Source organism: Parasteatoda tepidariorum, chromosome 8, assembly GCF_982258835.1.
Source record: "Parasteatoda tepidariorum strain Cologne lab strain chromosome 8, Ptep-v5.0, whole genome shotgun sequence".
Lineage (NCBI taxonomy): Eukaryota > Metazoa > Arthropoda > Arachnida > Araneae > Theridiidae > Parasteatoda > Parasteatoda tepidariorum.
In genome coordinates this window covers 50,374,510-50,400,068 of record NC_141762.1, presented here as the reverse complement: position 1 = coordinate 50,400,068, position 25,559 = coordinate 50,374,510, and the positions used below count along the sequence as shown (strand labels likewise).

The following is a 25,559-nucleotide window of genomic DNA, read 5'->3' as shown; positions in this document are numbered from 1 at the left end:
ATTTTCAAAAGTTACAGTTTACTTTCTCAAATGAAAAAATATATGAATAATAATTCTCGATTTGTTCTCTAACATTTTGGAATATTTATCGTCTCATTTGTTTTACTAAAAGGTTTTTAATCGAAATTTAGTAACAAAATTTTTAGTTTTAGAATTTAGGTACCTAAAGTTGCTTATTTTAAATCTCCTATTAATACTTTGGCAAAGTTTAAACCACGAGAAGATGTTTATGTCCAATGAATATAGATAGGTGATAGGTTATAGTGGTGATAGGTTCGCCGCTCATCGTAAAATCAAGTTTATTTCATATTGTTATCTATTTGTCTTTAATCAATTGTGTTTTTACTTATTTTGGAAGTGAACTGAAATAAGAGTTCTGATGTCATCATATTAGAATTGTATAAATACCAGCACGCACATGACAGCCAGTCAGTATTTCTCTCATCACCTGCTGTGATGATGCTTCTTGTAAATCAAACCAACTTGTATATAAATGTAAATATGTTTAATAAAATATTAATATCTCGAAGGAGCTAGCTTCGCTTACCTCAATGGTGACCCGGATGTCTGACGACAAGTAACTTTTATTTTTGATCTTTCCTGTTTTTGATCATTGGATTAATAGGAAACTGCAACTATGACGGAATCATCTGCAGTAAAAATTCCTATCTTCAATATCACTGATCCACACCTGTGGTTCCATATGGTTGAAGCAACTTTCCAGCTTGCGACACCGAAGCCGATTACGGAAAGCAAAACAAAGTTTAACTACTGCCTCGCCCATCTACCTCCTGAAGTAGCCGCAGTTGTAAGGGACGTCATTATAACTCCTGACGCAGAAGATCCTTTCAAAAAGCTGAAAGAAGAAATTATTGCACGCTGCGGGGAAACAAAGTCCCAGGAAATTCGACGTTTACTCTCCGGAGAGCAACTAGGAGATAGAAAGCCTACTGAACTCTTGCGCACTATGCAGAGAAGAGCTGAATCCCACGAAATCTCAGATTCTCTACTTTTGGAACTATTTCTAAATCAGCTACCGCAGCATGTTCAGTCGATATTGGCCGCAATCCCTTCACTAAGTTCAACTAGAGCAGTAGAAATCGCTGATAAAGTAATGGAAGTGTCAACTTCAAGTGAAGTTAGCGAAGTTTCTTCAAACCAACAATGCACCTTTGAACTTTTAGAAGAAGTTAGAGCTCTACGAAAGGAAGTAGCTGCATTGCGGACACGCAGCAGGTCTCGCAACCGGAATTATGCACAGTTTCGTAATCGTCAAAGCCAATCCTCATCTCCACATCGAAACTCCAAAATGTGCTTCTATCATAGGAAATTTAAATCTGATGCTAGAAAGTGTGTCAAACCCTGCATCTACCAGAAAAACCAAGAAAGGCAAGAGTGAATGCGACTAACATCTTGCCTCCAACAAATTGTCGCCTTTTTGTTAGAGATAGACAAACTAACAAACAATTTCTAGTGGATACCGGAAGTGACTGCTCAATTATTCCAGCAAATAAAAAAGAAAAAACTCTTTCTCCTATTCAGACTTTTAAAGCTGCGAACAATACCATCATAAAAGTATACGGTAAGAAATTGTTAACTTTAGACTTCGGTCTTAGACGAAAGTTTAATTTTCCATTTTATATTTGTGATATAACTAATCATATTATAGGTGCAGATTTTTTATACTATTTTAATCTTAAACCTAATATTAGAAAACGTTGCTTAAATGATATTACTACTAATTTAAATTCTCATTGTATTTTTAAAAATTCTGACATTATTTCAATTAAAACTGTTCTTGGTGAAAATTTTTATGAAAAATTGTTAAACGAATATCCTGAAATAACGAAACCTATTTGCTCAGACCAAATTGTTAAGCATAATGTTGTACATCATATAGAAACTTTTGGTTCACCAGTTTTTGCTAAACCTCGGCGTCTAGCGCCTGATAGGCTAAAAATAGCGAAAATGGAATTTCAACATATGTTAGATTTAGGCCACATGCGCCCATCCAAAAGTAATTTTTCATCACCTTTACATTTAGTTCCCAAGAAAAATAGTTTGGACTGGCGTCCAGTAGGTGATTATCGAGCTTTAAACGCTCAAACTGTTAAAGATAAATATCCAATTCCTAATATTATTGATTTTACTAGTGAACTACATGGAACTAAAATATTTTCTCACATTGATTTAATTCGAGCTTTCCATCAAATACCTATAGCCCATGAAGATGTACATAAAACTGCAATAATAACTCCTTTCGGATTATTCGAAAGTACTCGTATGCAATTCGGACTTTGCAATGCAGCCAGTACTTTCCAACGCTTTATTGACGAAGTAACTAGAGGCTTGGAAGGCGTTTACGCTTTCATAGATGATATATTAATAGCTTCCGAATCTCCCGAAGAGCATATAAAATATTTAAAATCACTTTTTGATAGACTGCAGTATTTCGGTTTAACAATAAATCCCTCTAAATGTTTATTTGGTCAGAATAGTTTACAATTTTTAGGTTTTAAAATTTCCGAAAAAGGCATTGAACCTTTAAATGATCGCGTTAATGCAATTCTAAATTTTCCAAAACCAAATACGATTACCAAATTACGTAGATTTCTAAGATTATTTAATTTTTATCGACGCTTTATACCTAATGCAGCTCATATTTTATCACCTTTAACCACGTTTTTAGAAGGACAACGAAATATTAAGAAATCTAACAAATCATCAAAAAAATCTGATTTACCGTTAATTTGGACCGATACTTCAAACAAATCTTTTTCTAATGCAAAACAAGCAATAGCCGATGCAACTCTATTAAAATATCCTAAACCTGGTGCTAATTTAAGTCTGTGGACTGACGCGTCGGATTTTGCAATCGGCAGTTCTTTAATGCAATATCAAAATAATGAGTGGGAACCAATTGCATTTTTCTCAACAAAATTAAATAAAAGTCAGCAAAATTGGTCAACATACGATCGCGAATTATTGGCAATATACGCGTCAATAAAAAAATTTCGTCACATGCTTGAAGGTAGAAGTTTTACTATTTTTACTGACCAAAAACCTTTAATTTATGCGTTTAAACAAAAACTTGAAAAATGCTCCCCACGCCAATTCAGATATCTTGATTATATTTCTCAATTTTCAACTGATATTAAACATGTAAAAGGAAAATCTAATTCAGTTGCTGATACTCTATCGCGAATAGAAATGAATGCAATTTCAAAACCTCCATTAATAGACTTTAAAAAACTAGAACAGGAACAAAATGAAGATTCAGAATTAAAAGAAATATTAAATTCAAATAATTCATCTTTAAAATTAGAAAAACATTACTTTTCTTTGGAAGATGTTAATTTAATATGTGATTTTTCAACTAAGTATCCAAGACCTTTTATTCCAAAATCATACAGGCAAATTATTTTTGATAATTTACATTATTTTTCTCATCCTGGAATATATTCAACTACAAATTTAATTTCTAAACGATTTGTGTGGCCCAACATGAAAGTGGATATCAAAAATAAAGTTCGTTCTTGTGAGAAATATCAGCGAGCTAAAGTTTTTCAACACACTAAAGCTCCTTTTAGTACATTTGCTCAACCCGACGCAAGATTTTCCCATATCCATCTGGATTTTATTGGCCCACTTCCTATTTCTGAAGGTAAGCAATACTGCCTTACAATAATAGATAGATTCACGAGATGGCCAGAAGTTATCCCTACTACGGATATGACTGCCGAGACCACCGCAAAATCACTTATTCACGGTTGGATCTCTAGATTTGGCACTCCCGTTACTATAACTACCGATCAAGGCCGAAACTTTGAATCAACTCTTTTTCGAAATCTCACTAATATCTTAGGCAGTAACCACATCCATACTACTTCATATCACGCGCAAAGTAATGGAATGATAGAACGATTTCATAGACAACTCAAAAGTTCTATAATAGCGCAGGAAAATAATAAATGGACCGAAATTTTACCAATTGTTTTATTAGGTATTCGCACAGCTTTAAAAGCTGATATTAATGCAACTTGTGCACAACTTGTTTATGGTACTTCCTTACGTCTACCTTCGGATCTTTTAAACTCAAATTCTTTATCTCCACCAGTAACAGAAAATTATGTTACAAATTTAATGGCCGCAATGAGAAAATTAAGTCCTGTACCAGCATCAGCACACAGTAAAAATAAGTTCTACATTAATCCTAATTTAAAATCTTGTTCTCATATTTTTTTAAAAGTAGATAAAATTCGTCTTCCACTATCCCCTGCATACACCGGACCACACCGGGTAATTGAACGTTCTGATAAAACCTTTATTATTGATTTTCATGGTAAGAAAATAACTGTCTCAATAGATAGAATTAAACCAGCTTTTCAAATTTATGAGAAATTAAAAATAAATAAAATTCCAATGGTCAAAAAGCAATTATTTCCAACAAAGGAAGAAAAGCCAATTGTAACAAAATCTGGTCGCTGTGTGCATTTCCCAAAATATTTTGTTAAAGAGTATGGAATATAAAAGCATCTAAATATTTTGTATCTATTAATTGTATTCCAATTTCCAAGTTAAATTTTTTTTCTTCGTAATTAAGAAGTATATTTGAATTTACTACTTTGTATTTTATGATTGTTTGAAACAATCATTATTGGTATCGTGACTTTGACACTGGGGGGATACTGTGTGGTGATAGGTTCGCCGCTCATCGTAAAATCAAGTTTATTTCATATTGTTATCTATTTGTCTTTAATCAATTGTGTTTTTACTTATTTTGGAAGTGAACTGAAATAAGAGTTCTGATGTCATCATATTAGAATTGTATAAATACCAGCACGCACATGACAGCCAGTCAGTATTTCTCTCATCACCTGCTGTGATGATGCTTCTTGTAAATCAAACCAACTTGTATATAAATGTAAATATGTTTAATAAAATATTAATATCTCGAAGGAGCTATCTTCGCTTACCTCAAACGTTTCAAAACCATTGTACAGAGCTCCAATTATATGAATGTGCTTCATATTAAAGATTAAATATTAAACTACTGTACGAAATCTTCTTGCAGACTGTAGATGAAGGCAAGATACGACAACTAAAGTCAAAATACAAATATACAGAACTTGGTTTTCAAACCATGTTTTTAATATATGTATTTTTTCATGAGGTAAAAGTGAGTTTTTACAGCTTCGAATTGAGTACTGGTATTCGTTTACCAAAAAAGATTATACAATAATGCCGTTACTAATCATTTTTGCAAATTACAATTAAAATATTTTGGCAATAAATAGAAATGAAAATAAAAAATTTTAATACAAATCAAAGTCAAATTAATGGCGAAATGGTACTTAGTTGTTCATTCAAACCATAAAAAATTGCCATAATGCTATAGACGACAATGGTGATTGATTAATTTTAACAATAGTTATTATTGGTACTATGTTAGATGATGTTTTTTAATTAGGTAACAAACATACTAATATTGGTACCAACATATCTGATGTAATTGCCACGGAATTAAGTTTTTATGACTCACTGAAAATTATAAGTACCGGCAGTATAAGTATTGTAGTAGTGTTTGAATATCATGAGTTGATCTTGAGCAATAGCAATATGTCAGATGACACTGAATCTAGCTATGAATGTCTTTATATTGACTACTGAATGTCTTTATATTGATGGGATAAACTTCTAAGAGAATGTTTTACTTAATCTAATTATATTAACCCACCGAAAAGGGAAATAAATAATAATAATACGACGATTTATTTTAGCTTAATGGATTGTTGTATGTATGGGTCTTTCAGTTTGGTGAATGATTTCTTAGTGTTTATTGATGCCGATTTTTTTAAAAATTATTTTTCTTTCACCCCGTACGAAGATAAGGTATTCAGCAAGTTAATTAAAAAATAATATAAATTTCTTAATATCAGAAATGAGAAAAAGCTAATAAATTAATAATATCTATTTATAGAATTTAGAATGATTTATTTGTATATTAGAATCTATGCGATGTCATTGCAGTTCATAATTTTTACCGTACTGTATTCGGTGAATATTGCTGTATTATTCGATTATAATAAATTCGGTGTTAAGTAACACGAGTTAACTTTGGCAGCTTGGAAACCTTTTAGGTTAACAATTACGATAAGTTTTCAGCAAAATACCTACTAATTGAGTGTTGGCACTTTAGAAAGAAGAAGATCATTGATACACTGACCTATGAACTCCACGCCACCTGATCGTTTATAAACAAAATGGCGTGTTTAAGTCGAGCTATTTCTCTCCATATAAGTTAGAATCTGAATTAATGTGAAGTTTATTAAATACAACTCCGTATCACACATCGATTTTTTTAAAATATAGTTATTTCCCCTCTACGTTATTTACTTTAATTATATTTATTATATATTTATGCATTTTATAGTAGTCGCCTGATATATTTTTGTTTTGTATACCTTTGATGCATAATTAATTTTTTTATGTCCTACATGGCTTTATGCCTTTTTTTGTGTTAAGTAAGAATTATTCAGTGAAAGAATCGAAATCCTCGTGAAAGAAATTAGAATGTCTCTCTTAAGAGCACTGATGTCTGACGGGCTTGACTTACTCGAAATAGAATGGAAAGAGCATTTGATAACATAAACAAATGCCACTCTTAAGCAACCAATCAGGATCAAGATACCAACACTACGTCACTTGCAGCTATTCCATTAATCATAAGAAGAAAAAAATATATGCTATCATATGTACTAATAAACTAATAATAAATACGAAATGTTTGTTTTCATATTATGATAAAACGGAGACAAGTACATTGTCTTTCTCATTAGAATGTTGCTGCGTGTTGTGATGTCAAAAAAAGTAATTAGTTAAATTTGTCTTTATTATTAGAAAGATTATGGTCGAAACTGTGACACACGACAATATTTGGACAGCATTTTTTATCTGAATCGTAGGCAAATTGTTTACAGTTAGTTTAGGTGTGGTATAAAGTTTATTTTTTAAACTCTTTGGTATGGTATTTTGAAACAAAACAAAAATATAATTAAAGCATGAATAAAGATAATTTAACTAGTAGTTGCATCATTAACAATTGCTTTTTTAACATGGATAACACAAAAGTTTATAGGGAATGAAATAAAAGTAAAAAAAGTTTTCAAAAAAAATATTTTTCTCGTAAATATAAACACTCGTCTCTGAGGATAAGAAACTTTTTATAGGAAATGATAGAATATAAAGTATTAAAACAATACATAATGTTATAGGAAGTTTTATGTAATACATGATTGTACTATTTGTATTAATTAAAAAAAACAGTATTTATTGCAAGCGAGCTCTAATAACTCCCACAATACTTTATTATTATAAGAGTTAAAAACTTGCTTTATTTTGAAAATTCATTAAAAAAAAACACTTTAATGTCTTTCAAACTTTGCTTAGTTAATTTATTGTTAGTAACTTACTTGATATTTTATCATTAACAGGTACATTAAGTTGATGTTTAACGACATTTAAATGACTTTAAATTTACATACAACCCTGCGTGACGTCACTGGAAAATTTTTTCCAACAGCCTGTTTAGAAATAAAAAAAATAAATGGTCTTAATGTTCAGTTTGAGAAGTTTGCGGCAGAGTTTTAAACCTATTTTCTCCCAACTTTTCCGAGCCAGGAAGAGAAAAGTGTTTTGCAGTTTTGAAGGCAAGAAAACTTCATTTTGAATTCCATCTTCTTCCTCGAAAACTTCTTCATCTTCGTCCTCCTCTCCACTCCCTTTTCCCCTCTTCAGAATATTCGTGATTTCGGAAATGTTCTTTTAGTTCCCAGCCTTTTGAAACGGTCGCATATGGAGAAAAAATTAATTATGCCGTAAAAGTTCCTTTCTGTTAAGATAGTTTTGTTTTGTTGCAAACGTGCGCTTTTATTTATCATCCGAAGCATTTAGGTTGGCAAAATATATTACGTATAGTTTAACCAACAATTCATATTAAAATGTTAAACGACAGCTGTAATAAATGCAGTAAAATTAGAAATGCGAAAAAATAGCATGGAAAATAAGAACTTTGATGCAATAGTAGTAAAATGGGAAATAATTTATATTTTAAAATAAAGAATAACACCAGCAGTGTAGTAAGTTAATAAATGTATTAAAATTTCAGGGAAATTAAAAGTAATTTTCCATTTAAAAAAAATCAACTAAAGTGGAGTATAACAACAACTTTGTAGTATAACCGGAAAAGCAATTTTCTATTATTAAATAAAAAATAATAAAAACTATTTGTTTGGTAAAATAAAAGTTTCATTACATTATGCTCAAATGAAAGATCAGTTTTCTATTTGACAATAAAGAATGAAACCATACTATTTTTTAATTGTATTTACCTTCAAAAACATGGATGGAAAAGGTGAAATTAGGTGAAAAATTATAATAAAGATTAAAAGTATGCTAAAAATGCATAAAACGGTGTATATTATCACGTTACATTAATAGTATGAATTACATCATAAAATGTAAGAAAGACTCTCCTTTATTTGAATTATGTAACTAATTTTATTTAAATTATCAAAGGATAATTTAATACGTAACGTAAAATAAATACACTGTTAAACTATCTACCACTAAATATTTTGATACCCATTTTATTTAACAAAAAGGAAATTATGGTATTAGTGTGTTTTCCTAGTACGGGCTAGGACAATGGGTACAAATACATAGTTGAAGAAAACACCAATGCTTATCACTCTAATTTTCAGTACATCGCGCTTCTTAAGTTTATGACAGTTCTACGGATTTGATCCATTTTACTTCTTGGAAGACGACGCCAGCAGTCATGTTGCGAATTTCGCCTTGAATTGTTATTTTATTTCATAATTGTATTACCAGCGTAGAGCAACCAACCCAATTCTGTGGTTACGACTCTCAATGTTAAACTCAGTAGCCTTGTAATTTTGAACTCAACCCAGATGGCAGACGAACTCTTGGACCAAACTAGTGTTTGTGGAGTACTTCTTGATAGAACTAACCAGCATTTCTGTTACATGAAACGGTGTTAATTATGCTACAAAACGCGAAAAAACGCTTAAATAAACGGCGATTTGAAAAAATAAATGACGAAAAATGTGAAGAGATAAAAATCCACAGTGTGCTACGTTTTGCTTAGGAGTATAAATTTTAATTTAAAAAAAAATTACAAAATTCGTCAACAGATGGCACTGCTGTATATATCAACAATGTTTTGTGAATAAGAGCAGAACTTTCTCCCCCTGAAATGTTTGATCCTAAAGCTACAACATCTCATTACTGCAAATAGTTGCTTCTTAAAATCATTATTTTATAGTTTTTCTAAATTAGCAGTGCCCTCTTTTGGCTAATTTAACTTGTAGAGCATACATTCCTTTCTTTCGAAACAAGAAAACAGAAAACGTGCAATAATATCGATTCTTCGGGTTTTTTTAAGTTGCGTTTTTAAATTATCTTAGTTATTCAAATTATTTTATCTTAGGACACGCGATATTTATATTGCATTCAATATATATATATATATATATATATATATATATATATATATATATATATATATATATATATATATATTGAATGCAATGCAAACAATCTTAAAATAATGCAATTATTTATTTATACAGTACTCAGTATAATGCATTTAGTCTCTTATCCGTTTTTGTTCATTAAGTGGAGAAATTTCTGCATCAATCATTATCTGCAGCAAAGTAGTCACCAAGTCTTGGCAGTTCCTGGGCTAACGGCCCACGAGAAACTTTAAAAAAAATGACGGAAGTAAAGCAATTCAAAGCGCAAAATGAAAAAAATAGTAGGTTTAAAATCAGTTTAGTACCTTAGAACTACAGATCACAATATGGAAATACCCACTTTAAAGTAAGGGTGAATAAAATAATTCGAGAAAAAAATTATGCAAATAAATGTTGAAATTTATAGTAATTCGAAGAACAATTTAACCGTACATTTCTTAAATTCTGTTTTTAAATATTATAATTAAACAATTAGAATAATTATTGTTATAATAACATCATTATTATTTAAATTAAGTAAATATCCGTTATTAAAATAAATTTACTTAAACTTATAATTTTAATAAACTTATAATTTTAATTTCTTCCTTTCAATAAAGGATATCGAAAAATAATAAATAGAATAAAAAAATGTTTTTAATACACTTGTACTTATTCAATGAGTTAAACGTACCTTTGTTAAAGTTTTGCTCGAAGATGTTTGGAAATGATACTTCATAATTTACGCTCGGATGAATGACGTTGAAAGTCTGCAAAAGTTTTCAAATTTCTGAAACAAAGATTACAAAAGAGTCTTAATAAAGAAGAATATGCACATAATGAGCACACATAGAATTTGGTGTAAATATTTATTGCATTGTTATTTTCAGCTAACATTTATTGTTTTATCACTAATATCACTATTTTCTCCTATTGTTGCCTGAAAGCATTTAGAAATTTTCATAAACACTTTTCGATAAAATTTTGCGAAAAAAAACATGAATTCTTTGTGAACTAACCAGTAAAGCTGTTTAAAAAATACAAGTATTAAGGAATGAAAATGCAAATAAATTTGATTATACCTAAGCTCATTATCAGTATTTTAAGCGATTTGGTCATAACAAAGAGGATTTAGTTAGATAAATTTAAATGATATGTTCTTAGAATTTAGAAATTTAATTATGGTTAATTGCATCCCAATTATTAAATTACTTTGATTAAAATTGAGAAGATTAGTGATAAAACATCTTTACTTCATTATTTAAAAGATAAAAGTAAAGGACAAGAGCATCAACCAAATATATTGTATTTACTGCTATTTTTATTACATGACTTCCCGCTCTTTGTACAAGGTAAATGAAATAAAACATTAAAGAAAAATTCGTATTCAGCTTACAGTCTCTGAAAATGTCACTTACCTGGTTCTTCCACTAAATCCTTCAATGTCCTTAATAAAGCTAAAATATATTTTTCTTTTTATTATTATTTGTAACTCTTTCCCTTGTAACCCTTTGATTTTATGCTATTAAACTAAGCAAAACTGTTTTATCATAGTTCACCCCATCAAAATTGAGATTAACTGTATTTTGCATCCCTTAGCGTGATGCTGTTGCTCGTGGTCAGCTTATAATAGTCAAATTTTACCACTATCAATTTTCTCTTGTTCTTATCCCTTTCGTAGGGCAAAAATATCAATATAATACTTTGTAGGGGAGAAGCGGGTACCCCGCCCACAGCCAATTTCAAGTGTACAGAATATTTTATCAAGTCAATAGGCCATCGGACATTAATTGTTATATTAAAAAAAAAGATTATTTTCAAAGTTTCAAGTTTTTATGCAGCTGTTAACATGGCAAACAACAGTTTTGAAAATATGTTGAATACATTTGTCATGAAATTAAGAAAAATTGGTTGAATGTTTCGATTAAACTTCCTTTTAATACTAAAAAAATGATTTTTTCTATACATACAGCATTAAAGTATGCTGTCGTAAGTTTTATTTGCACGAAGAAAGAAGTTTATATGTGAAAAATTGTTCGAGCAATTACAAATTTACAAAAAAATTGAATTTCGGGTAGCCCCCGCTCACATGAATGTCGGGTATCACCGCCCAATGAGATTTCGTCGATAAATGTACGGTTGCAAAGATTATTATTTTATTGCTTCAAATTTGAATGTTATATGCATTTTTAACAACAAATATTGTTGTTATTGAATGATTGATATCAAATGATAGAATTAACTAAAAGTATAAAAATATGTAATAAATAAAATAATTTTGTGATGAAAATGATAAATGAGGTTTATCTATTGCCAATACATTGGTCATTTTCATTTACACCTGAAAAAACAGTCAAAAAACATAATTTTTGTAACTGGGCGGGGCTACCCGACTCATTTTGACAAGAGCTGTAAAACATGTTTTTTTAAATTTCTATTTTTTTTAAGTTAAACTATTCTTTCTTTGGTTTATTCTTTTTGCATTATTTAATTAGATGTTAAAACAATAGAAACATACAAAAATATTGATTATTACTCAATATTATACAGAAATATAAGAATTACTCCTTAAGTGGGCGGGGCTACCCGACTCTCCCCTACCTATTTTAATACATTCGGTACTTATGATATATGTCTGCAACGCAACAAACATAGCATTTATCTGTGGCAACAAACCAAATCAAAATTTAAAAAAAAAATAATAAATAAATAATTATGTTAACAGTAATTAAAACAGTAATAATATGCTCAGAATTAAAAATAATTAATTTGATAAGGATTTCAGAGCATGACCATTTCTCTACTAGACCTTTCAGTTACAGTTTAAAATGTTTATAAGTAGTAGTGTAAAAAATTCTTTTCATTCTAAATCATTAAAATATTAATACACTATCTTTGCTACCACTGGAAAAATACTTTTTGAAACAATTAAAAACCTATTGTAGTACTCTTATCAAAACAACACCATTTAAAATAACACCAGTAGTAAGTAGCACCATAATAATTAAACGTCAAGTATGTAGGACAATTTTCTACGGTTCCCCTAGATGAATTTCTAACATACATAGCTTATTTTTTTGTTATAGCACATAACTTTTTTTATTTCAACTAATGTATATTACCAGCATTAATTAAGCATAATTTTCGTCAATAATAGAAACGCAAATTTTTACTGTTCTTCTTAACGACTAAGTACATTTACTCTATAAATTTTACCTTTTAGTACAAAGCGTATTTCTTTTATTTAAATAAGCACTTATAAAATAAACTAATTAAAAATCGCAGGCGTTACTAATAGAATGGCAATTTTTTACTTTTTTTCTAAACAAATTAGTACCACTTTTCCGTTAATTTTGGTTTTGAATACATTACTATTAATAAGTATTGATTTTCTGCATTTCAATTACCGCTGATTTTAAATAAATACTTTTTTAGAAGCACTTTTTGAAAAAATAATTGCAAAAAAACATGCGGTGTTAGATAACTTTAAAAATGTAAATTTGGTGACGCAGTCCACGTGCTTTACAGCAAACTCTTTTTTTTGATTAAATAAAGCTATAAGCTACAAATATCACTCATGTTATCTGTAAAATATGTGGTTTATTGAATTATCTTAATTTAAATGTAAAATAATGCCTGGTGCTTAACCAATCAGAAAATCCCACTTCGTTTTTCATTGATCCCGCTCGAACAGTTTGCCGTAGAATGTTCTTATGTCGACAGTGACCTTCCTTGTGTTTTGAATTATCCCTCTGCCAAATTTAATAGCTTTCGGTCGGATGTTTTAAAAGTCTATAAATGACATACACACATCCACAGACAGACATTTATTCATTTTTATAACTATAGATATATAAATTACAAACCTATATTTTTTTAAATACAATGAACTCCTTGTGTTTAGCTCAAATTATTTTTAAAAAATTAATAAAAGAATAAAAAACTTAAATTCATTATTTTATCGGACATGGTCAAAACTAATTGCATTTAATTTCATCAATTTATTTGTTTAAAATTATCAAATCCTATGTTTCAAGTATCAAAAGTTAAATCGTAATAGAAGAGCTTAGTGTAAGAAAAATTTAAGTTTCATTTTCAGGGTTATTTACTAATTAGGGAAAATAACAAAGTTGTGGCTATTTGTATGGGCATGTTTTAATTTAATGGGATTGCTTTTGCTTTCACTTGAATTTTAACATAACTAATCCATGTTAGTTTTCAGTGTGCTTCCGTGATTTGTATTTCAAATTAAGCAGTGATAAATAAAATAAGGCAAAGCAATACTAACCTCCCTCCAAATCTAAAATAAAACATTTCGGATACCATTTTTTTCTACTTCTCATTATAGCCACCCTGAAAATGCTTCCCCTAAGCTCTACTATTATCAAATTATTAAAAACAGAAAGTAATGTTTTTATTCAATTTAATTTAAGTGATTACAGCAAAAAAAAATCAGTAACTCTTCAAATTTTAAGCAATCTTTTAAATTTACTTTAAATTTAATCAACTTAGTATGAAATTTAATCTGTTTCAAAAATAATTCAAACTTCTTTGTTATTATTATGCCTTGTTGATAACCGGTCATTGTCTTTAAAAATTAAATGACATTCTTGTCATTAAACCACAGTTCCTTATATGGCAAAAACCAAATGTTGAAAATATCAGTATATGATTATGCTTTAAATTAAAATGAAATAGGAATAATAAAGGCTTTTTTAAAAAAAATTATAGAATTTCTTGCAGATTGATATTTATTGTCTTTTAGTTCTCAAGCTTGTCAGTTCTTAAGCTCGTCAGCTTGAAACGAACGTTTACCTCTGATTGGTCAATTTATGAGTTTGACAGCATACGTCATCGAAAGCTCAGCTTGAACTAAGGCTCCTATACTATCAGAGCTGACCTATCAAGCAATATTGGAGCAAAAAGTTTCGCAAGTTAGCATTTTGTTAGTATTGTGCTTATGTTAGCTCTTTGGAGCAAAAACAGATGATGAGTCGACCTGTCTAATTCAGGGGCTCTAGCTTGAACGACAACTGCAGTCCAAATCAATTGCAGTTGGATTACAACGTGACGTTAACAGCAGAAGCAATGGCGGACAACAGCCAACAACAGAGCATTGAAATCAGCCAAGATTTTAATTTTAGCATTAAACATAGCTTCTTTTTCCTTTTCTTCTTCATTTAGCTAAGCTATAATGTGTTTTTTTTAGGACAAAGTCATTATTTGTTCTCTAAAGCAATGGTCGACAATCACAAAATCAATACAAATTCAAAATAAATATTTGTTTACGTTATTAACGCATGCGCAATGCGAGGTAATGTCTGTGTTGGACCGACTGCTCACGCTGAGCTAACAAAACGGTATTTTTATGGCGTCAAAATTATATCAACTTAACGCTAACGCCCAGTTAAGACGCTTCTCCTAAGATACCAGGCCTCGAGCTAACAAACCAGTATTTTGTTGGCGTCAGGGTAACGTCAACTTAACGCTGATGCCCAGATAAGGCGCTTGTCCTAAGAAACCAGGCCTTTAGTCATATTTCAAGGAACAAATTGTATTATTTTCAAAGTATTCCAACTACTGAAGTAATGAATAACATTTTAACCCGATCCGATATCAATAGTTTCAGAGTTAGCATTTGACACTCAGTCCTTGTTAAAACAAAACTGGACATCTGGTAATTTACTTGACACTCAGTCCTTGATGTAATTTTATGTTAATAAAAAAAATTACATTAACATAACATTACATCACGCAAATAATCATCCTCGAACCTACTTAGTTCTAATGATTGTATTTTCAAGTATTGAGTGTCAGTCTCAGTGACTCACGTAAAGAACCTTAAACATGATAATTAATCAGCATATTTGTTACAATATTTGATATGCAAATTCTATTTATCAATCGATATATGATATCTTCAGAAAAAGTCATGATTTCAAAAGCTACTCCGAGAATCGAGGTAACTTTAGCATAGAATTACCATTTACCATTTAGCATAGAATTACCATAGAATTACCTTTTACCTTTTTTCGATTGAATACCGCCTCTAAAATCAACTTTTTGGCAATAATTTTTTGATGCTGTTAAATTGAGCAAAAATAAACTAAGAACAGTCGAAGCAGACATATTAATTTTTTTTATAAATTATGCCTATACTAGACAATCTATAAATTGTAAGATTCCAGACTTACAATTTTAGTTCATAACCATTAGCAGAATATTTGTTTTAAAAAAAGGGGGGACACTATATACGTTAATGCTTGACACACGCTGTTTGAAGGAATTCTGAAAAACAATTTTCAAAAATTTTTCGCTTAATAGTTTCCCAGGAATTATGAAAGCAATGATTGTCAGAAAAATGCTGGATTCACCCATTCTTTTCTTCAGAAAAATTGAATTACTTCTTTTTGTCTCCTGTTCCCATTAATGTTTACAACTTTTTCCAAACAATGCCTGAAATTTTGTAACCATAGCCTACAAGTTCAGATTTCGTCAGTTTTAATGTTTTGCTCTGTTCTATTTCCATCTCTCTATCTTAATCATAAATTGTTGAATAAATAATCATAAAAGTGTAGAATAAATAATCATAACTGTGCTGGCATGTCAGAATCTTCCTCACTGTTCGAGTTTCAATCTCAGGTTTGTCGTTTTGACAAACTGCAGCATGTAAATAGAGATGGGCAAGCATTGTGACTTAATTTTTCTATAGATCAACGGGTAATATTTTCCAAATAAACATTTATATGAAAATTAAGGTATGAATTTACAAGTAACTACTGTTAAGACCTTTACGGATCAAAGTAGCTAAGGGGTCATGTTGCTAGCTCAACAGTCACTTTTCAAATTGCCTATTTTCACACTGATGATCAATGAATGGAAATACTTCCATGTCAATCTTACTAATATGATGACCAGCATCCCTGATATTTAACAAACCTCTAAAAGGTCAATTAGTAACTACTTTTTTCTAACCAATTAAGAATGTCCAAAGTTATCCCGATGACCAAAGTAACCTTAGTTGACATTTTTTGTTGACTTAGTTGACTTTTTTTAGATAGCTTTTTTTCTGACTGATAAAAATTATTTATATTTATGCACCGATTAATTATGGCACTTTAAATACACTAAAATAGGAATTTCAGGACTGAACAAAAGAGATTCCTTTAAAAGTAAAATTTTTTTTAAAAATTTCCGCTCTGTTTTTGTATTTTTTAGAGATATTAACCCCTTAACGATCGGTTATTTTTCAAGAAATCTGTCATAAAAGTGTCTATTTTGCCAAACACACGTATTTGATTAGTGTTAGTATCTAGTTTAAAATAGACTATTTACAATTATCTTGAATAACTATTTACAATTATCTTGAAAATATCCTGGTACTGCTATATGGTGCGTAAAATGAGAAACAAAATGTTTTCCGGGCAAAAGAAATGAATTAGTTTTATTCTTATTGACGCTCTACTACTGAACACTCCAGCCCGTCAATATCACGGGAGCGAGAAATAGCGAGCGATAACTCACCCCGTCATTTTCAAGGGAGCGAGAAGGAAGGGGTTAAAAAGGGAAATGATTAATAACTACAAGTTAACCAATTTCACTGTTATCATTAATTTATAGACAATGTTTTCATGGGTTTTATTTTTTTAATAAAGATTGATAACCCAATTTTTACATTTTGGAAAATTATCTCGAGGAATATCTGAACAACATAAATATTCATATTCAAAATCAGGCAACTTCTATGTTTTAATACTAAAATATTAGCTAACGTATGAAAATTTTCAGCATGAAGGGCTATCCTTTTTTTTTCATTCAAAAAAAACTTTTACATCACAACAAAATATTGCACGCGTGTTCGTAAAAGTTAAGTAATAATCATAGGGAGATAGATAATGATTTGTAGATTAGGTTAATGATAAGGAAACAAATAAAAATTAATAGGAATGTTAATGATAGAGAATCTATCATATATATACGCCAGTATTATCATTAAAATTAATCATATCTTATATCGATCTTAAAGATAAAGACTACAAAATATTTTGCACGCACTAGTATGCATTTTTCTTAAAAGAAAACACTGCAAATTTTAAAGTACAAAATAGAATGTATTTCTTAAAAAAATTTTTTTTTGAGATTATCTGACAAAAATTTTATGAAAGGGATAAATTTTGGTTTAAAAGCATTTCAAGCGTTAATGTTTGTATTATTTCTTAAATCCGCATAACCTTAGTTTGAAATAAATCTAGAACATTTACAGCACTACGAAACTATCCAAAACCTAATCCAAGACGTGCTCTCCTATCACAGGTAAGTTCCAACTATACTTAACAGATTAAAGTCACGCAGAATATGTTAAACCACGTCTAGTTTGACTAAGCTGAGCTAAATCTTATCCACCCTGTTTCTAATTTTGGCAGTAGTGCCAGCTGTAGAACGTGGTGGTACCTACCAGAACGCGTGATTATAGCGATTATTATATATATATATATATAAATTTATTGCCATAATATTCAGAAACTGAGGTCTTCATAGAGTTTAAGAGCACTTACGAGTGCATGACAAAATAGGGACACTCGTGTCTCTAAATTTTTTTAGACCTGATTATTAAATTGATAAGGACAAATTTTCCTCTTCAGATGTTTTTTAGATACTATTTCATGAGGAAAATATGCAGTTAAATATCATGAAATATGTATATGAAATATGTATAAAAATCTAATGAGGACGTCTTAGTTTTCTATCGTTTTCGGTTGTTATTATCAGCTGGAAAATTACATGGTAGGATCCAGTTTCCCCACATTAATTTCCCTATTTTTTGGCTTGTCATCATAAATTAATAAAAGTCATGAAGGTATTGTTTTCCTGTAAAATAGTATTGGATATTTTTCGGTGAGCAGGGCGCAAGGAAATTAAAATATATTTTTGCTTAAATTTTTTTTAATTTTATTTAAAAAAAATTTTAAATTTTGCTAGTTTAAAAATAAAGTGAAATTTTTAAAAAAAAGTAGGCGAAGGTTTACTTTTTTTTAAAGCTACTTTTTGCTTGCCCCCGGTAAACCGAAAAGTACCAACGTTTGCATTCCAAATTTAAACGTGTTAACTTATAAAATTTATTTTCCTTATTTTACCGTGATATTTTTGCGGCTTTGAGTTTGATTGTTTACTAAATTAAGATATTAAAACTAACAAACTGAGTTTTTCCTTTAATATAGCTTAATTTCTTGTTATTACGAAAAGATTAACTCTTCTATGATAAACATATTCTATGATAAAAGAATTTTGAATCTATGTCTAAACTTCTCAAACTCTTAAAATTTTTATTTTTTGTTGTAAATTACATTAATAAGCAATTGTAAAATGCCGTTAAGAAAATCCGTCAAATAATTTTAAAATAAATGATCAGTTTCACACTGAAATTCTATTTAATATATCATTCATTTTCGTAAGAAAAATATTAAATTACGGTTGTGAACGAAACTTGTTATTACAATACACCTTTAATTTCATAAGTAATTTAAAAAGTTGATTACTAAGCAAAATAATTTCTGTTTTCTAATAGATCTTAATAAGGGAAATAAAATCGTAAGAATCTAAAATCATGGAATCTTTCATATTATTAACTAATCAAACTTGACTTAAAACAAACATTTAATTTAACACTAGATTGCCTAAGGGAATCACTTTGACAGCTTTTAATTTCAATTAGAAAAACAATGATGTATATAATGACACAATTTCTGAGAATTTTGTGACTTTTTGTACAACATATAATTTTTTTATTGTTAATATTTACTAATAACTTGTTATATAACTGTAAATAATATTGAAAATGTTAAAAATTAATTTTAAGCAAACTTATTAACGCATTCCCAATCCAGTCATTTTGACTGCTTTTGGGCAATATTTATACTAATAATATACTAATTATAATATACTAATTTTCCGTCTTTCTAGTGTTAAATAAATGAAAGTCTGATGTGGGGTGGGGGTACAGGCTGATGAGAAGCAGCGAACAGGTGCCTCGTCTCTAAGTATTTATATAATGACTGTTTTAGGAAATGACATATCTAATAAACCAAGTATTAGAAGCTTTAATTATTTTATGAGAACTTTTATCAGTGATTTCATTCTGTAATTTGAGGTATTAAACAGTCTGCGAAAAAATCGATTAATTCAATGTTTAAATTAGATTTTACGCAAAGTTTTGGACTATTTTCAGCTAACAGATGCCTTGGGATAAAAGAGGTTCAAATGATCGTGGTTTATACCAAACCAACTTACTCTGCTGAAAGAAGTTATATTTAAAAGAAAGGTAGTAAATATTCTAGGAAATGACATAATACACAACAAATATTTTATATTTCAGATTTTCAGATATATTTTTACTCTAGAATGTCAAGTAGTGGGTGGAAAATCCATTGAACCTATTGAAAATTGCTTGATTAGAAGATTCATTCGGTTCATAAAATAAAAATTGAAAAGAACAATCGACACGTTTCAAGCACTCAAAAATAGGCGCCCATTTTCAAGACTTGCCAGACGTGAACGAAAAGAAACAAAAGTGATTTGAAATATAAAATTTAAAGTTTCCAACTACAAATGAGGAAAATAAAGCTGGGAAATAAAACTAGAAAAACCACAGTAGCCAAGAGAGATAAAGAAGATGAAACACATAACAAGAAAAACCACAGTGACCGAGGGCAGACTAACTTCTTAAACAAAGGAATCAGCATACAAATAAATAAAGAAAGATTCCAGGGTATCAAGATGAGCTGATGTAACTTGGGTGGAAATAGCTTTTTATGTATCAAATAATATCTTACTGTTTCAGTTTCTTGGAATTATTTATTTAATTTACTATCAATGATTGCTCAAATTTTCCGGGTAATTTTGGGTAATTTTAGATGACAGATGTATACGGATAAAAAGAGTTCAGTAACTTAAAAGCGGGCTCTTTCTCCCTTTTTTGTTACAAAATGGTTAACTGTGTACGTAAAAGTAGCGCATTAGTTTTTACCCCAAACATAAATCAACCTTCTTGATATAACATTCGGGAAACCAAAATTTACAGTTTTGCCAGTTTATGTAACGTTTTAGGATTGAGTAAGACGAAAGATTTGTTTTCCTATAAATCAAACCTATGTAGAGAAAGTTGCGAAAAAATATACTGCCAATAGCATTCTCTTGACTAAAGTGCGCAAAAAAATGGTCGAGCTGATTGAAAAACGTGGCTTCACAAATGCCCCAAAAACGTTCTTTCACGCCCAAAGCAAAGACTTTTTTTTTTTACTTTTATACGTACGAACTCCAATTCCCTTTTTTGAACCTTGAAGAAAAAAATATAGGCAACCACTGGTTGTCATGGCAACCAGCAATTCTTTCATCATAAAACTTAGGGTAAAAATCTCCAGGATCAAAAGTTATTCTTTTCACATTTTTTATCTTTTGGGCGAAAAATGATGAGAGAAATTCGAAATCTATTGATTCATTTCAAAAATGGGTCCCCGAAGTTTTAACTTTTCTTTTTCTTTAAAAAAAAGAGAAAAAAAAGGAAAGAAAAAAAAGATATCTTATCCCATATGTGTTTTCATTTCTTTTTTCCAATTTTTTAAAGTAAAATATAATTTTTTTAAAGAGCAATTGTTGCTTGAATATAAAATATTAAATGAAAGAAATTTTCCTTTTTATGCATAGTTTGTGTTTTTAAACAAATGTATATGAGCCAAATAATTGTTGAAAACAAGAATCATAACTTACTGTATGCATTAAATTACACGAGAATATTTTTGGCAAAGAAACAGCAAAATTTTTAATTTTTAGGTAATTTTTAATTTTAATTTTGAGGTAATTTTTAATTTTAAGGTAATTTCTAGTTTTAATTTTAAGGTAATTTCTAGTTTTAATTTTAAGGTAATTTTTAATTTTAAGGTAATTTTTAATTTCAAGTTAATTTTGATTTAATTTTTAATTTAAATTAGAAAAAGGATACTAATAATGCCACAAAAAAGACACACACACTATTCTCTTTGGTTCCATAATGAAGGACCCTCTTCAATGTCGAAACACCGAACACATTTTTCATTTTACTATTCCAAATTGAAAAATGCTCTTCATTATGGAACCAAAATTATAGTAAGTTTTCATCGGACATAGTTTGTGAAAAATATGTGTGCAAATATATTTACTTTCATACTTGTAGCTAAAATTGCTAATTATTTCGTTTGTTTGTTTGAAGAAGATATTTCTTGCAGAAAATCGTATAATAGTACAAGATCAATATTCAACGTAAAAAACACATAATTTTTTTTTTCATTTTGTGCTTCTACACTGAATAAGGTTCTTCATCATAGAAATAAAACTATATTATGAGTGTTTAGTCGTCATTGTTTGAGAGAGATACTTATATTTATTTTCTTTTATGTTGCTTAAATAAGCCTTTTTCGTTTGTTTCTATGTTTAAGGTAACCCATTTTTCCCCATTTTCTAGCAGCTGAGTGGTTTAACAATGCAAAAAATAGCGCCAAAAGTACAATCATGCCGGGTGATTCTTTAGAGTTAGTAGTGTTACCACTAATTCGTTACCTGCTACTATTGTTGAACTAAGACTTATAGTTGCATCTTTTAAATATGAGAACTGTTTCACTGATTATGTATTTATGATCAATAAAAACATCGATAAAGAAAAACTAAATCAAAGGGAACTTGCTAATTTCCATGAAACACAACTTTATTAATCCTTTCTGTAACAAAAGCTCAATCAATAAATAATTTTTCTTTTATCGTAAAACTAACTTTTAAAGATCCTTAAAAATAGAATTTTGCGTTAACTTAAATACCCGTACTTAAAAAATGCCAATTTTTTTCTCCAGATTGAATAAAAAATTCATTAATACGAATTTATTTTCGGTAACAGTCCGTGGAATCGGTTAATAGATCCTTTTTTCTTATGCTTAACATGCAAATCTTGCTTAGCTAAGAATTTATGTCGTATTATACCTAAAAAACTTCAAAGTAGCTTAGTAGTTGACTATTTATACAGTTGATTTAGGAAAACCAAAAGAATTCTTTAGAAGAAAAACTGAATTATCTGAAATGACATCAATAAAAGTCTCACGTGTCTTAAGAGAATAAGATCAACATTGAACAAATCAAATTTTGAGAAATAGTCAACGTGAACTGGTGACAGATAGTCTGATGTATAAAAAAGGGAACACCTTTATAACTTTTGATATAATGATCGAATTTTCACGAACCGGAACTCAATATTAAGCATTTGAGGGATTAATCTGATGTATGTTAATAACTTTGCTTTGAATACTCTACATTAAACTTCAAAATGGTTTTAGTTTTAAAATTTTGGAAAAAAATGTATTAGTTTCACGTTATATTTTCAGCGGTACTTTATCAGCGTGTTAATTGCATTAAACACGTACACTGATAAACATTAGTTTATAGAAAATATTAAAACATTTTGCCATTAATTAATACTTAATGAAATAATTGCCTTCAATTTTTTGAATCAGTTCGTTTGATTTTGCATAGTATAATAATTACATTATACCAAACATGTTTTAGAAAATAGACATGTATAGGCATATAACTATAATTAACAGAATTAGCCTAATTCTGGGCTGATTTTTCTGTTATCATTTTATTGTACTGGCAATTTTTTCTTCAACGGGAATGAATGGTCCTATACTTTCGAAGTCGAAAACATTTAATATTAGTTTATCAAATTTAGTTAAGAATTTACTATTAAATGCATTAATACGCTCACTAGTGTAAACATTTTTTTCCAAAAATAATAACGCTTGTTTAATAATAGATTCTGTAAATGCGATACAATTTTTATATGGAATTCTGAGTTTCACTAACCATCCCCATACAATGCTTCACAAACAAGTTTGTTTTTTTATGATTAACTATGATATCAAAATTATTTAATTAAATATCCAAAATGTTTTAATTCTATTAAAAAATATTTGGTTTTACAAATGTAGTTTTCGATTATATTAAGATAAAAATTGAAGCTAGTAATTTCTCTCAGTTATCATTGCAATTTTAAACAAAAGCTTTTTTTTTTAAAAAAAAAAATCCCATTTAAATTTTAACAAATATAAAAACTCGTTAAATATTTTTCACCGAATTCATTTACTTAGGAATGGTTCAAAAAATAATTCAAAGCATTGCTTAAGAATTTTGAAGAATTCCTCTGTATTCACTATTTAAGTCACATATCTTGAATGAATACAAGTAAACAGAAAATTTACTATAACAATAAATATAAGCGATCACATTATTTTAATGTATAACTTTTCAAACATGGACAATGGGAAAAATTTATGGTCCCCGAGGAAGCAACACAGAATTATTCTTTAGCTATTTTTGTTGTTATCCTTTTTTTAACTAAATTCACTTTCTCTCTTGATTAAGGAATAACAATTTAATCATCGATTATATTAAATGTTAATATTAATAGTTATTAAGTATTTTTTTCCCAATGAATTAAAGAGTAATTCTTCAGTATTGCTGAAGAACCTTACTTAAATAATAATTTTGTATTCCTCAGGTTAGTCATAGACGTTGATTAAGCAAAACTAACCATAAAATTTACTATCAGAGCAAATATAGAAATTCATATTATTTTAACGTTTAGTTTTTCTAATCAGCTAACCGGACTGTGTAGTGGTCAGCTGACTTCACATCAGAAAGTTCCTGGGTTCGTATTCCGGAAAAGGCATGGATGTTCATTCTCTCTCAGTACTATCTGTCCTTACTGTTGGAGCAACGTTGACCCACTAACATGGTGCCCTGAAGCATGTGACCAACAAAATCTGCCCTACTATTACCTGAATAACGAGTGTCAGTCGGCTGAGCATTGCAAAAAATAATTTTTCTAGCAAAAACAAAAGTCTGAAATCCAGAATATTCCCCAGTTTTTTTCGTTACTATCGATTATTTAAGAAAATTCAATTTCTCTCTGGAGACGTCTAAGGAACAATAATTCAGTCATCATTTGTATTAAAGTTTAATATTAATAGTCACTAAATCCTTTTTTTTTCAAATAGATTACTTAATAATGGTGCAAAAAATGCTTCCTCAATACTGCCGAAAATTTTTAATTAAATAATTCTTTTGTGTTCATCACATTAGTCAGATACGTTGACTAAACAAAATTAAGCATAAAATTTACCATCAAAGCAAATATAAAAATTCATATTGCTTTAATGTTTAGTTTTTCTAACAGAAACAAAAGCCTAGAATACAGAGAACAAAACACCAAAATATCTTTTTAGTAGTTTTAGTTACTATCCTTTATTTAAGAAAATTTACTTTATTACATTAAAAAACAATAATTTAGTCAACGTAACAATCATTGAATATTTTCCCCTAATAGAATAAGTAGTAATAATGCAAAATGTTAATCCTCAATATTGCTGAATAATTTTATTTAAATAATATTTTTGTATTTATAACGTTAGACGAATAAGTAGACTAAACATAATTTACCAAAAAAACAAATATACAAATTCATATTGTTTTAACGTTTAGTTTGTCTAACAGAAACAAAAGTCTAGAATAAAGAGGACACAAGACCAAGTTATTCTGTAGCCATTTTCATCATACTCCTTTATTTAAGAAAATTCAATTTCTCTCTGCAGGCATCAAAGGAACAACAATTCAGTCATCTTTAATGTTACAGGCGACTGAACATCCAATGACCATTAGTTTGAGACGAGAAATGACAACTGCCACCAACTATCACCCTCTATCCATCATGACAACGCGCAATACAACCTAAATAGTTGGTTCCGCTCCATGACCTTTTAAGTACCTTTTTGGGTGGGTCTTGGTCATTACTGGAAATATTCCTTGGAGAAAAATATTGACTTCCTATTTTAGAACAAAGACACTAGTTTTATTACAATTTCTCGAACTTAGGAAAGTTTTAATGTCACAAAGTACGCAGTATTTGCTGTTTTGTTACTTTATATTAAATATATACTTACTAATTCA

At 29.2% G+C, this 25,559-nt stretch overlaps 2 protein-coding genes across 5 annotated transcripts in view; one reads left to right on the top strand and one right to left on the bottom strand.

Moving 5' to 3' along the window:
- LOC107456032 (protein qui-1) overlaps window positions 1-25,559 on the bottom strand; it is a 246,807-nt gene that overhangs the window by 167,122 nt on the left and 54,126 nt on the right. For 3 of the 4 annotated variants that reach the window (XM_016073796.4, XM_071181411.2, XM_016073797.4), the window contains one exon: window positions 10,231-10,326. The exons of the other annotated variant lie outside the window; for it this stretch is intronic. The gene's annotated coding sequence lies outside the window, so the exon portion shown is untranslated. The remainder of the gene's footprint in view (window positions 1-10,230; window positions 10,327-25,559) is intronic. 4 annotated transcript variants of the gene reach the window in all.
- LOC147806140 (uncharacterized) lies at window positions 638-2,579 on the top strand. The gene has a single exon (XM_087149555.1). It carries the CDS (start codon window positions 638-640, stop codon window positions 1,397-1,399), a length of 762 nt encoding a protein of 253 aa, XP_087005681.1. The 3' UTR covers window positions 1,400-2,579.

Coding starts and splice junctions, on each gene's coding strand:
- LOC147806140 (XM_087149555.1), top strand. CDS start 638: ATGACGGAATCATCTGCAGTAAAAATTCCTATCTTCAATATCACTGAT.